General features: G+C 41.9%; 1 protein-coding gene across 3 annotated transcripts in view; it reads left to right on the forward strand.

Moving 5' to 3' along the window:
• LOC146547380 (SH3 domain-binding protein 4-A-like) overlaps positions 1–11675 on the forward strand; it is a 51079-nt gene extending 39404 nt beyond the window's left edge. For all 3 annotated transcript variants that reach the window (XM_085264740.1, XM_085264738.1, XM_085264739.1), the window contains 2 exons: positions 7712–7900; positions 8778–11675. In XM_085264740.1, coding sequence (XP_085120866.1) covers positions 7712–7900; positions 8778–9002 — 414 coding nt within the window. In that variant the 3' untranslated portion in view covers positions 9003–11675. The remainder of the gene's footprint in view (positions 1–7711; positions 7901–8777) is intronic.
• Positions 11676–15633: the final 3958 nt, after the last annotated feature.

A 15633-nucleotide genomic window follows, 5' to 3' on the forward strand; every position in this document is an offset into this window, starting at 1 on the left:
TCCTACCAGTGGCTGGACAAAGCTGGACTGAAAGACAGCACAGGGGCACTAATCATGGCAGCACAAGAACAAGCTCTGAGCACTAGATCCATAGAGGCTGGGGTCTATCACACCAGGCAAGACCCCAGGTGCAGGCTGTGTAAAGATGCCCCAGAGACAATCCAGCACATAACAGCAGGGTGCAAGATGCTAGCAGGCAAGGCATACATGGAACGCCATAACCAAGTGGCCGGCATAGTGTACAGGAACATCTGTGCCGAGTATAACCTGGAAGTCCCGAGGTCAAAATGGGAGATGCCCCCAAGGGTGGTGGAGAATGACCGAGCTAAGATCCTGTGGGACTTCCAGATACAGACGGACAAAATGGTGGTGGCTAACCAACCGGACATAGTGGTGGTAGACAAACAGAAGAAGATGGCCGTAGTGATCGATGTAGCGGTTCCGAATGACAGCAATATCAGGAAGAAGGAACACGAGAAGCTGGAGAAATACCAAGGGCTCAGAGAAGAGCTCGAGAGGATGTGGAGGGTGAAGGTAACGGTGGTCCCCGTGGTAATCGGAGCACTAGGTGCGGTGACTCCCAAGCTAGGCGAGTGGCTCCAGCAGATCCCAGGAACAACATCGGAGATCTCTGTCCAGAAGAGCGCAGTCCTGGGAACAGCCAAGATTACGTGAAGTACCCTCAGAAGGTCTGCTAGATGATGTTAATGCAGCACTACGGGCAATACCTACAACCACGATTACCGACACTAACAAGCTGATCTACAATACGGCAGCAGTGATCAGTGAGATGCTTGGCTACAAGTTGAACAGCCACAAGGGGCAGTACCCTCCATGGAGAAGGAGGCTAGAGGGCAAGATCAAAGTAGCACGGAGGGAGGTTAGCCAACTAACAGAGTTGCAGAAAGGTGCGACAAATAAGGTGCCTAAGAAATACAGCAAGCTGTCCATACCTGAGGCCGTGGAAACTGCCAAGCAAAGACTCACAGCCTTGGCCAGCCGCTTGAGGAGGTACACCAGAGAGATAGAAGGCAGGAGAATAAACCAGCTGTTCTCCACAGAACCAGCAAAGGTGTACTCTCAGTGGCAAGGGAACAATAAGAGAACAGCACCACCAAGGCTGGAGACGGAGCAATACTGGAAGAGCATATGGGAGAAGGATGCAACCCATAACGGCAATGCTCAGTGGCTAGTGGATCTGAGGGCAGACCACAGCGACCTCCCTGAACAGGGTCCAGTAACCATCACAGTGGCAGATATCCAAGAAAGGGTCTCCAGTATGAAGAGTTGGACAGCACCAGGGCCCGACATGGTTCACGCCTACTGGCTGAAGAAGCTGACTGCACTCCACGAGCGTCTGGCAGCACAAATGAACCAGCTGGTAGTTAACGAGAGACACCCGGAATGGCTAACTGAAGGCCGGACGGTCCTGATCCCCAAGGACCCCAAGAAGGGACCGGTCCCCTCCAACTACCGACCAATAACCTGCCTCAGTACTACATGGAAGCTCCTGTCAGGCATCATATCGGCTAAGATGAACAGGCACATGGGTCAATACATGAGCGGGACACAGAAAGGAATTGGCAAGAATACCAGAGGTGCAAAACACCAGCTACTGGTAGACAGAACAATCAGCCGAGACTGCAAGACCAGACTGACCAACCTGTGCACTGCCTGGATTGATTACAAGAAGGCCTATGACTCAATGCCCCACAGCTGGATACTGGAATGCCTAGAATTGTACAAGATCAATGGGACCCTAAGAGCCTTCATCAGGAACTCAATGGGGATGTGGCGTACAACACTAGAGGCCAACTCCAAGCCCATAGCACAAGTTACCATCAAGTGCGGGATCTACCAAGGAGATGCTCTGTCCCCACTGCTGTTCTGCATAGGCCTGAACCCCCTCAGTGAGATCATTAACAAGACTGGCTACGGATACCGACTACGGAACGGAGCAGTTGTCAGCCACCTCCTGTACATGGATGACATCAAGCTGTATGCCAAGAGTGAACGAGACATCGATTCACTGATCCACACTACCAGGCTATACAGCAATGACATTGGAATGTCGTTCGGACTGGAGAAGTGTAGTCGGATGGTAACAAAGAGAGGGAAGGTAGTCAGAACTGAGGGGATTGAACTACCAGAAGGCAACATTGCAGACATAGAGGACAGTTACAAGTACCTGGGGATCCCGCAGGCAAATGGGAACCATGAAGAGGCCGCTAGAAAGGCTGCAACCACCAAGTACCTGCAGAGGGTCAGGCAAGTCCTGAGGAGTCAGCTGAATGGTAAGAACAAGATCCGGGCCATCAACACATACGCCCTGCCCGTGATCAGGTACCCTGCTGGGGTAATAGGCTGGCCAAAGGAGGAGATAGAAGCCACTGACATAAAGACAAGAAAGCTCCTGACCATGCATGGAGGGTTTCACCCCAAGTCCAGCACCCTGAGGCTGTACGCTAAGCGGAAGGAAGGGGGCCGGGGACTGGTGAGTGTCAGCACCACAGTCCAGGATGAGACAACGAACATCCAAGAATACATTGGGAAGATGGCCCCAACTGACCGAGTGCTCAGTGAATACCTCAGGCAGCAGAAACCCAAGAAAGAGGAGGGAGACGAGGAACCATCATGGAAGGACAGGCCCCTGCACGGTATGTACCACCGGCAGATAGAGGAGGTGGCTGATATCCAGAAATCCTACCAGTGGCTGGACAAAGCTGGACTGAAAGACAGCACAGAGGCACTAATCATGGCAGCACAAGAACAAGCTCTGAGTACAAGATCCATAGAGGCTGGGGTCTATCACACCAGGCAAGACCCCAGGTGCAGGCTGTGTAAAGATGCCCCAGAGACAATCCAGCACATAACAGCAGGGTGCAAGATGCTAGCAGGCAAGGCATACATGGAACGCCATAACCAAGTGGCCGGCATAGTGTACAGGAACATCTGTGCCGAGTATAACCTAGAAGTCCCGAGGTCAAAATGGGAGATGCCCCCAAGGGTGGTGGAGAATGACCGAGCTAAGATCCTGTGGGACTTCCAGATACAGACGGACAAAATGGTGGTGGCTAACCAACCGGACATAGTGGTGGTAGACAAACAGAAGAAGACGGCCGTAGTGATCGATGTAGCGGTTCCGAATGACAGCAATATCAGGAAGAAGGAACACGAGAAGCTGGAGAAATACCAAGGGCTCAGAGAAGAGCTCGAGAGGATGTGGAGGGTGAAGGTAACGGTGGTCCCCGTGGTAATCGGAGCACTAGGTGCGGTGACTCCCAAGCTAGGCGAGTGGCTCCAGCAGATCCCGGGAATAACATCGGAGATCTCTGTCCAGAAGAGCGCAGTCCTGGGAACAGCTAAGATACTGCGCAGGACCCTCAAGCTCCCAGGCCTCTGGTAGAGGACCAGAGCTTGAAGGATAAACCGCCCGCAGGGGCGTGCTGGGTGTTTATATATATATGGGAACAGCTAAGATACTGCGCAGGACCCTCAAGCTCCCAGGCCTCTGGTAGAGGACCCGAGCTTGAAGGATAAACCGCCCACAGGGGCGTGCTGGGTGTTTTTTTTTTTTTATACATACATATATATACACACACACACACACACACACACACACACTAGGGGTGCAACAATACATGTATCTGTATTGAACCGTTCGATACAGTGCTTTTGGTTCGGTACACATATGTATTGAACGATAGAGCAGGGCGATATGACCAAAAATATTTATCACGATATACATTTGAAAATTTGCGATAACGATATAACTGACGATATAATTGACGCTAGACAAAATACTTTACAACTCCACAACTTTATTAGTGCAAAAAACCCCATCAATGTATTTTCACTTAAACAAGCAGCTGTTTTTTATGTGCATTAAAGTTGTATAAAAACGTAACAGTGCAAATTCCTTGCTGACAGTCTAACCAAAAGGCATTTCCAGTGGAAAATGGCCGACATATCCACAGCATAACCATGTATAATATCCACAAAACTTAAAGAGCTTATACACACACAATACGGTAATATTATGTTGAAGCGCAGTACGTATCACTCCACGAGGCGCCTGCCTACGATAACCGTAGTGCTCTGACAAGCCATCAAGCGGTGCGGCTTTGTAGCTTAGCAAAGTCGTACTCAAACATTTTTGACAGATTTTTGAGCAGGGTACCACATAAAATCGGTTCGAGGTCAGTAAGCACAACCAGAATTCATACATAAGGCGCACCAGGATATGAGGGGCACTGTCGATTTTCAGAAAAATCTGTGTATCTGACCGACCAAAGCTAAACCAGTTCCACACCACTGAAGTTGCAGCATTTTTACAAACCAATTCTGCTTCATCCGTTACATCCAACGAACCGCTTTCGCTCTTCTCATCCTGTGTCGTAAACATCCTGTATGTAAACAAAGGCACTGCGCATGCGCGTTTTACCCATATTCTATCGCGATATTTCATTTTCCTATCGTTGCCCAAAATTACACCGGTATTACCGTGAACGGTATGATATAGCCCAGCCCTATTGAACGATACAAAATTTTTAATTTATTTGATCAACTTTTCTCCTGACGATGCTGTCTGTGTTGAGAACTCAGTGGATCTGCGCTCGACAATGCAGCCAAGGCGGAGTAATCGAAGTATGAGTGCCGCCCATATGCATTCACTCAAGTTAGCATGGCAACTGCCTCAACGCTACCCAAAATTGAACCTCATCCACCGTACTTCAGATCTGGTGTTTGGAACTATTTTTGTTTTCATGTGAAGTATGACCCTACTTAAGCGCGTCATGGACAAAAGTACAACAGTATGTCGGATGTGCCACGCAATGCTCAGTTATATCGGTCGGAGCCATTTCTCTGTAATAAACTCTCTTTTCCACAGATTAGTGATTTCTCCATCAGATACATTTCTTTTTTAAATTATTTGATTGTTTCAGCAACATTTAATTTAAAAACTGTACTTTTGAGTTAAAAGAAATATTTGTAATTTTAATAGCTTAAAAAAGGCATGAACATTTTTTTGTATCGAAAAATATCAAACCGTGACACCAAAGTATCGAAACGAACTGAACCGTGAATTTTGTGTATCGTTGCACCACCTGGCGCTATGTCATCATTAGTAATAATGTTGTCCTAAATGATATTGTTACATTCTTAAAAATATTTTGAAATTTTAATAATCTTTAATGATTTTCTTTCCCTTGTTGTTGAAAATAATTTTGAGTATTTTCTGCACTGAGTTTGAAATTCTAGTATTGTGACAACCCCCCGGTGGTGCTTCCGTTTAAATAATAACTGCACGTTCCCATGAATGCTTGTATGGCAGCTTTCAAGGAGTAGTTCACATTAAATTCTTTTTGAACTAAAATGTATCTTTATGCACGGAAATATCTTCATGTGAAAATCCTAAAGATGTGTGCATTACATTCCTGCTGTTACTCATTAAAGTCATAGCGGAAAACACAAAACCGTAAATACCTCCACACATTTCCACTAGGTTGTTCTTTTTCTGGGGCTCCCAGCAAAGGAGAAAAAATAAAACTTCCTACAAAGAACCTGAAAGGTATCACCACGGGACAGTGCCTCACTTTGATGCCCGGAGCTTCGTCTTGAAATAAACACACATGCACACACTGCTGGGTTTTTTTTGGGTGTGTGTCATTAAAACAGAAATAGTCTTTTTGGCTATTGTGCCTCTTTTCAGGAAACAAAAAGAAAATCTCCCCTGGAGCAAATTTTCCAGTCAGCTGCGTTCATTAAAACTCAATACATTTTAACCCTCATTTAACTGGGTTAGCTGAGTTAGAATGTATTTACAGCAGCAGGAGCCCTCAGGGACAGGATTACTAAGAGGATGGTAACAGATTATATTTATACAGAAAGCCCTGTAACTATTTTCAGCTTTTGTTTTTACTCTTCAGCTCACAAATCTTAAAAAACAACAACAAAAAAAACCTTATTTGTTCTACATATTCCTGACTTCTGTTATCTTTCCCTCTTTTCCCATGACACAATGGATTCACCGCTTTAGTCCTCTACAATCTAATTTGTTTGAGGTCTTGAAGACTGAAAAATACTTTTAAATGGAGAACAAAGAATGCAGTCTAACGCAACAGCCCTGCAATAAATCACACCTCCTGAAGGTTAAATCTTAGTTAGTATTACAGAAACACCTCTCTATAAATTGCATTACCTTTCAGCAGCCTCCAAAAGGATCAGAGTTACATCAATACCTCTCTAAAACATTGTGGAAAACAAGTCTGAGTGTAGATATGTATTGTTCCAAAGGGAAAAAAAGGAGATTCTGTGTTGGAAAGGGAAAAGGAAATGGATAGGATGTCTGCAAAACTATGACGATAATAAAGATCATTATAGACCTTGACAGTTTCTAAAACAAGTCAACTGAAGACACATTGGCTTTGGGTAGGTTTTCCACATAGATTGTGTAAAAAAGATGGATCTGAAGCCAATGTGGAAGTGCCTTGAACCTCAAAGTTTGATGTCCACTGCAGAAAACACTGTCCTGATGATCTGATTATGGTCTTAATTGCTTGTTTCAAGTCTTATTTAATACAGTGTTTTAATACTCGTTTTGGAAAGTCATTTTCCAGAGGGACGTGCAGCTTACAAGCCATAAGCATACATGCATATCTCCCTCTCCTCGCCCCCAACCGGTCACACTAGATGGCTGCCCCTTCCCAAGACTGGGTCTGCCGGAGGTTTCTTCCTCTTAAAAGAGTTTTTCCTTCCCAATGTCGCCAAAGTGCTTGCTCATAGGGGGTCGTCTGATTGTTGGGGTTTTATTGTAGGGTGTTTACCTTACAATATTAATCTCCTTGAGGTAACTGTTGCTGTGATTTGGCACTATATAAATAAAACTGAATTGAGTTGAATTTCTCTCAGTTTTTCAGCCATAACTTGTGACATTCTGGTTTCAGAAATGGTGCCACTGAAAACTTTCCTAATCAGTGGGCCACGACATGGTACCTATGGCTTGCTTTTATGCATGATCTATGGCTTTTCACAGGTTTTTTAAAGGTCTTATCCAAATTTTTAGACCTATTCTATCACTTATCTAGAGTTGGGTCTTTATAGCAGCACACTACACAAATAGTCCAGATGTCCTTTTACCGGTTTGTTCTCCATCTGCTCCTCGAGATTATCTCAGGATAGATTAGATAATCTCTACAGAATATCTCTTGCCGATTGGATGTGTCCAGAACACCTCCAGTGGAATAAACCCGACATGTGTCCTCTAACCTTGAAATTTTAAACCATGTTTATGCTCGAACTAGAAGTGGAACTATGTAGTGTGGTTGTGTTTATCCAGTAATGACTGATCTTGAAAATGGTTACCCTGCCAACAGGGTCCTTGAATATGGAAAACACTATGAAATGTCGCTTGATTTGACAGATGTTGCTGTTTCACAGGACAGAGCCAAGTCTCAAATTTCTTTCAATCGGTGAAACAATACTGAAGTGGTTAAGTGATTTGTGCTGTGAATGTATTATTACCAGAACACTTTCACGATTTACATAAATATGGATATAAATTCTCATTCCTATTCTTTCTCCATATAAATTTTGCATACATAGTGATTTTAAATTGATGCATTCCTTCCAATCTCATCCAAGTCAACATGCAGATATTTCTTTCTTTGCTCCTTGCTCATGCTGACTGACCATTTCTTTAACCCATCAGGCATTGCTGAAGATGGACTGCCAGGGTCTGGTTGCCAGGTTGGTCCTGGATTTTGTCTTGTTGACTACAGCAGTAGAGGTGGCATCCCGGTGGAGGGAGCTTGCTGAGAAGCTGGCCCGAGTCTCCAAACAGCAAATGGAGGCTTATGAGGCTCCACATCGAGACAAGAATGGTCTATTGGATAACGAGGTGAGAGGCCTTTAGTCAGTGTTACTATTTACCGGACAACTGGACACTGTCAATGCTGTGGATCACGTCATGAAGTCAATAAGTTAACACATGTACTACAACCAGTTTTTTTGTGTTTTGGGCAAAGCATTAAAAGCTTGCTGAATTAGAATTTAGGAGTTTTGGCTTGACGTATACCTGGATGTACCAACAACAATACATGAATTACTTTAACACCAAAGATAACTTTTAAGTTTGTTTCTTATTTCTTTGATTTATCAAATGTATTATTAGCTTTTATTCACAATTTACATGCTGTATGAGTTAAACTGTGTCTAAAAATTTGCATGTCATGTTTGTAAACTTGAATTTTAAGTTATATGACTTATATACAAGATGTTTTAAGGTTTATGGTACAGTAATTATCACTATGCATCTCATGGCCTCTAGCTCCTGACCATATTTATTCTACACTCACATCACTTAAATATATATATAAACTATTTTATATTAAATGTCTTTATATCAAACTGCCCTGTGATCCACAAACAGTATATTTGTCCGAGTTACTGTGCTTGGGTAGAAACTCTTCAAGAAAACACAATACTACTCAAAACATTTCAGAATTTCAGGAGAATTAGGTCAAAATGCTAACAAGTAGCTCACGGCAGCCTTCGAAATACTATACTAGGTGTGGTTTATGGAAAGGAGTAACATAGATCATCTTTAACCTGTCAGCTCTTTAGTACAAAGACCTGCTAAAGTTCAGTCTAAATGGGTTTGAGATTTCCGTCCCTACATGAACCTCTTTTGTGTAAGTCTTTGGCAAACTCTTGCCTTTTGTTCTTAAAAAGACATTTTCTTTCACTTCCCATGATCCCCACCCTGAACCCTTTAGTCTATGTGGAAACCAGCCTATGACTTCCTGCTGACGTGGGCTGCCCATGTTGGGGATAGCTACCGAGATGTGATCCAGGAGCTCCACCTTGGCCTGGACAAGATGAGGAACCCCATCACCAAGAGGTGGAAGCACCTAACGGGCACACTTATACTTGTCAACTGCCTCGATACCCTTCGCAGTGCGGCCTTCTGTCCTACAGGATATGGAGATTTTGCTGTGTGAAATGTGTGACAGAAGATTTGATGGCTGGTATAGTAACTAAAGCTCAATTCTGGGATTTGTGTCCAGAGTTTTGTTGACTCGTGAACGGAAGTTGTCGAAAGAATGGTACTCACAACATGTCTGGAGTGGATATTTTCTTTGAAAGAAAAAGAAAACGTGTAGTTTTAGGGCAGTGTGAAGAATCTAGACCATCAGGTCTACTGTGCACATCCTGCTGTCTTGTCTGGACTCTCGCATCCACATCATAGCAGCACTGATTGGTTTTTGATTAGTTACACACCAGAAGTAGCAACGCCACTTTCTGGCTCAAAATACATTGTAAAAATAGATAATCTGGCTCTTTGTGTTTTTTAAGCATCATGTTGTCCCTTTCTATCCCTTTCTTGTGGTCTCTACCTCTTATGTTGTTTCCGCTTTTCTTTCCTATATTCTTCTTAATCTCTTTTCTACCTCACACTTTGTCCTTTCAACTACGTTTTGATGGCTTTCAGAATTACATGCTGCTTTTTTCTGTGTTCCTCTCAGCTTCCCCTTATGCTTCAGTAAATGGCATTTTCAGGCTTCTGTCCTAATGTTTTTCTGTCACTGTGTATTTCCTTGCTTGACCCTCAGGACAGCATCACTCCTCATCGCTGCAGTACAGTGACATTTCCACCTCCTTATATGTTGTTATTTTGTTCATTTGACTGTATCTCACAAGCATTTTTAATTATAAAAAAGTTCTTTAATCAAAATAAATGAGAAAAACTTTCATATATTAAAACAGTACAAGAATTGCCAGTGATTAGCTTGCCAAAAACTATTAGCTTGCTGACAGGGACTGTCTATGTAGTAAAGCTGCAGTACATCTGTTAATGCAAGTAATTTTTATACTTACATAAACATTTGTTTTTCTTAGTTTGGATTTATTCTTGGTGGACTCCACTTACATAACAAACTAAAGATTTAGTTGCTCAATATCCCTAGATGAAATTGATCCCAAAGAGCATACTGTACAAAAAACTCCTTGAAATTGCTTTGGTCACTACAGCAGTCACCTGTAGTTTGCATGGAAGACATCTACCTGTCTGCAAACACTTCCCAAAGTAAAAGATTTACTGAGCAAGCCAACATATTACAAAGGTCTCTATTTCTAGTTTGTATGATACTTTTCACAGTTTTGCTGGCACTTGTCGAGTAAAGACAATCCAATATCTTCCATCCAAACTAGACAAAGACACAACAGTAGTTGTGTACAACAGCTAGTAACCAAAGCAATGACAAGGAGATTTTTTGGTGAAGCACTGTTTACATCTTTGTAGCTAATTTCACCTAATGATTGCCGGCAACCTCCAGCAATCATTCGCCAATACAGTTAGCTAACAATGTTAGCATGCTGCATGTTGACAAAGGGATCCATTATTAATTTTGAATTCCAAAACCAAATTGCAATGTTTCAGTGTTAAAATCCAGTCAATTGGGAAACAGTATCTGTTTGTTTACTCTCACATCACCAGCTATTTTTTGGTCAGCTATTCTTTGGTCCAAATGCTTAAGCAGCATTGAGAGTTAAAGACATCCAATTACTTTCAGCTCCAGTACTCAGTGGGACTGTTTTCCCATGTGTGGTAGTTAGGTTTTCATTACTAGGCATCCATGAAGAAGATGCAAAGTTTACTGGAACTGGAAGATATAAGAGAAAGTTAGCTAGCTGGCTAGTTGCTATCTGGAGACGTTATATCATGTTCTGACTGAAGTATTTCTTTTAAAAAACTGAACTGCTATGGCTATTGACCTTAACAATAAAAGAAAACTAAATACCAGAAATGTTTGGAGGGTTAGTAAAGTTTGGCTAGTTGACAGAATTATATGTTACTTACAGAGCCAACGTTAAGCTAATTTACCACAGGGACGATGCAAGATGAAACTTACACTGTTCTCTAACTTAAACACTACTAACACTACTACAAGTACACTAATTGAAAAAGAAAAAGGCTTAGGGGCCAAGAATGACAGCTGAATTTTGTTTTGGAGCTCTAGTCATTTCAGCAGATAGCATTAGTTTGCTTGCTAGCTAGCATAGATTAGCAAATTCAGTTTTCAACATGTAACATGGCTGCAAATACAAATAGTTTCATTAATTGAGACTTGAAAATAAAGTGAAATGCATTTTCCTTTATTTGTTAACCTTACTGAAATCCAGAATACTTATATGTATTTTCAAAATGTATGCTTTTTTTTTCAGATGGCTGAAAATGTTTCAGTGCATTCTCACGTCCTAACCCCATACTCTTTATTAGTTACACAAAAATGTCAAATGTGTTTGTTTTCATTAAAAGAACTAGACAAACTAAACCATCAGAAATATCTTTTTAAAGCTTTTATTTAGTTTTTGTTAGTTTTTTTTGTCTTTTCAGATGTTCTTGATTCTGTGACTTTCAGCACGAATAATCAATCCACTTTGATGCTTTTTGGCGGGGTTTTGTGCTTTTGTTGTTTATCTCCATTATGTTTTTGTGACCGCTGCAATGTTTAGAATATGAACGTTTTCCGAGCAGAAAATTTGCAAGTTTATATATTTGTACCAAACACCGACTGAGTATTGACACATTTGTAAGTGATGCTTTATCACATGTGAGAATTTGCAGATCTGTTCAGTGTTTCTGTTCAGTATCAATAAAACCAAAAAACATATGAAAGTCTTATACGCTTACAGTTATTCTACTTACACTTATATTCATGTGTGCACAAATGATTTCTGCAAGACTGAAAACAGCATTTAGACATAACTAAAGTTCGCTCTTTAGGCTTGAGGTTTGGACTTTTACTGGGCTATTGCAGCACCTTGATTGTTTATCATTCATTTTGTTGCAGATTTGCTGCTGTGCTTGGGATTGCATGACCCAGTTTGGGCCAAGCTTTAGCTGTCAGACAGATTACCTCAGACTTAGACTCTAGAATACTTTGGTTTACAAAGGAGTTCCTGGTGGACTCAATGACTGCAAAACCAGGAACTCCTCTGTAACTGCAAACTCATCACCCCTCCACCACTGTCCTGACAGTTGGTATGAATATGTTTATGCTGATATCCTGTGGTCCTTTGGATTATGGACAAACATTTCCACTTTGTTTTTTTATATTTCCAAAGGACATTGTTTCAGAAGTCAAAACAAGTTCAAAAGAAGCCACATGTGAACAGTCTTTTTCTAATTGTACTGTCAACTTTTTTTTGCTAATTGAGTGTATGCAGTGTTCAGTAGATACTTCTCAATCACGAAGATTGTGGCTTTGTGTTAACACACCTGAAACTTCCAAAATATCTGCTTTTATAGATGTGGCCACTGTTATGGATCTCAATCACATCAACAAGCTCTATAAACTGCACGTCAAGTGCATTTTTTCTTATTCCAGAGTTAAGATAATTTGTTTGTCGCATAACTAGAAGATTTTGAATGTTATGGCAGCAAAGAGATGTGTAGCAACCTAGCAATATAAAAAAGACATACCTAAATAGAAAAAGATCATAATAACCAGTAAAAAAATATTTAAAACAAGGAAAAACCTAAAAAAACATTAAAGATAGACAGAAAGACTGTTTAATAATGGCTAACACTGCTTACAAGGGCGACCGTGGCTCAGGGGGTTGGGAATCGCATCTGTAACCGGAAGGTCGCCGGTTCGATCCCTGGGCTCTCTGTCCTGGTCGTTGTGTCCTTGGGCAAGACACTTTACCCTACTTGCCTACTGGTGTTGGCCAGAGGGGCCGATGGCGCGATATGGCAGCCTCGCTTCTGTCAGTCTGCCCCAGGGCAGCTGTGGCTACAACTGTAGCTGCCTCCACCAGTGTATGAATGTGAGAGTGAATGAATAGTGGCATTGTAAAGCGCTTTGGGTGCCTTGAAAAGCGCTATATAAATCCAATCCATTATTATTACATGAGGTGGTAGTTATTTCACAGTATAAGACATATTATTTCACAAGTGCAGTTATGTCAGTGTTTTATTGTTTGATTTACTGAGAGCAGTTTTGACCAGAACAAGAATGAAGGACCTAGATCTCTACTTCAGACACAGCAGTGAAGGATCTGCCCAGTGATATCACTGTGCCGTCAATAGGGTAGGAAGTGGTGTCGATCAGAGTTGATTGCCTTTATTTGTTATTTTGTTACTTTATGAGTGTTGAGTGTTATTCTGTGCTGTACCTTTCAGTAGGCGTGTAGTCCTCTAACTTCTCTAGTTCTTTTAGCTCCTGTCTCTGTAAGGCTTCCCTACCTAACAGCCCACTTTCCTCTGATTCATCACTTTCTGGAAGCCAGCTGAGGGGCAGCACCTAGTGCTTGTGAGTTGTCTCGACATTGTGGGATTTCTGTGGCTGTAGCAGGTGACGGTGAGAAGAAGAATCTTTGGAAACTGAATATTCACGGCAGTCTGAAGCCTGAGCTTATGGCTCACGCTGATTGACACATAAGGCTGAAAAATAGAAAAAGACAGTATAATACTCTATTTTTATCTCTTAAATACACATACATACATACACATACAGAGAAGACATGATTTCAAAACATGGGCAGATTTAGGGCTGTCAGACCTCGTGCTTTTCTCTCTTTCCATGACATTAAACACACGCAAGACCCAACATTTATTTTCTTTTCCAACTTTTTTCCCAAAATACTTCAATATACCTTTAATGTGAGATTCTGTAGCGATGCACCAAAGAATTCATGAATTTCTGCACCCGGCCCCAATTGGGATTCTCTCTGCGCATGAGCTCTCATTGCAATGCAAAGTTTATTGTGTTGAGTGTTGCGTGACGCTGTCATCATGAAGCCCACAAAGACAATGCAGCAGATTACAGCGTGTAAACACACACACACACACACACAGAAAAACACATTCAGATATCACACATGGATGCACACGCTGGATGCATGCATGCTCAAGCACTGCACGTGAATGCATACGTCTTTCTGAGCACGCTCTTTTAACCCACCCAAGCATAATCCGCCTTAGACACACACACAGACACACACAGTTTAATGTACTTAATTAAAGCAGATAATTATTCTCCCTCAGAGGACCGGCCACCTTGACAGTCTCGTCCTTTGCCTCTCACTGACTCACCCTTCACATTCCTACCCGTCTCCTGGATACAAGTCGAAACTCACAACAAGGCCATGAATATGTGTGTGTACATGTGTGCACTTTTTGTCCTGTTTTATCTAAGAATAAAAAATAAAAAGTTTAATTAGTTTTTCATGGTGGATCAAAATCTGAAAGTACCACAGGAGAGAAGAATAGACTGTAAAATGCTCTTGCTGTGTGTTTTAGGGAAAACACACAGCAATGCATTTTTGCCTGCAAGGAAATCCGCTTTTATTGCAATGCTGCTGCCATCTGATTGGCTCACAGGTTGTCTGCTAGTTGTTACAACATCTGGCTCTTATGTGCTGGAGTAGTAGAAAGTAACCTAGGATTCATTTGGCATTATAGGGACTATTTTGTGTTATTTGTTTTATTTGAAACCAACCAAATCTTTTTAATTAAAATTTGAGCTTTTTACTCACTCAGCAGTTTTCCTTAATCTGCATTGGTTTAATTAACCACGCAATGAGCCTAAATCTTGATGTTTACTTTTTTCTGAAGATAGATGGTGTTAAAAACACTATATAAGCAACCCTCTTGGGCCTGATGTTATGCCAGAGGAGTTTTGAAGCTGTGCAGTTACTGAGTCAGCAGAGCATTGGTGACTTTAATACACCTCAGCTCTCAGCAGTCTGTAACTTTATGTGACTGAGTTGCTGTGGTTCGTAAAGACTTCCACTTTGCAGTAAAACCACTCTGATGGTACTTTTCTAGCAGGCAAAAAATTTAACAAACTGACTTGCTGTAATAGTGTCGTCCCATTATAGTACAACCATTGAACTTCAGTGAGGTTTTTAAAGCGACCCATCCTTTTACAAGTGTTTGTGAAGGCCGACTGCATGGGTAGCGGCTTGATTTTATACACCTGTAGCCATGAGACTAAAGACGCCTGAATTCAATGATTAAGAGGTGTGGGCCAGTACCTTTGTCCATTTGTGCATTGTATCTCAATCTGATATGGAAATCATCATACAATAATGTGCATAAGGCTTCTTGAAGGACATTCAAAGCTCGTCTTTGGATGTTTCTGCCTTCTGTTCTCTGTCAGCATGATCCCACACTGCTTCAATAATGTTGATGCCCTGTTGAGGATTGGGGAGGCCAATCCATGACTGATACTGCTCCACTGTGTGTTTTTCTATACAGGTATGATTTTGCTGCATTGGCAGTGTGTTTGGGATCATTGTTGATGAAAGATGAAGTTATTGCCAACCAGATGCTTTCCAGATATTTCATGGTGGATCAAAATCTGATAGTACTTTTCTGTGTTGAACAATGTCCGGTCCAATACCACTGGCTGAAATGCAGCACCAAACCATTGCAGAGGTCCAGATGGATCTCTTAGGTCCTGTGTCAGGTCTTTGCGGGATTTGTTCCTGTTTCTTTAGGTCATAACTTTTAGATAATGCCCTGCACTTGTCCAGTTTCCTTAGTTTTTTTTTAGGACAAACTACACACCATGCTGAGATATGGTGAGTTTTTAGCTAATATCTCTTTGGGAATCCCCTTAT

This window comes from Mchenga conophoros, linkage group LG23 (assembly GCF_057382185.1).
Source record: "Mchenga conophoros isolate Kocher_MC1m ecotype Shallow Benthic linkage group LG23, M_conophoros_male_GT1.1, whole genome shotgun sequence".
Classification (NCBI taxonomy): Eukaryota; Metazoa; Chordata; class Actinopteri; order Cichliformes; family Cichlidae; genus Mchenga; species Mchenga conophoros.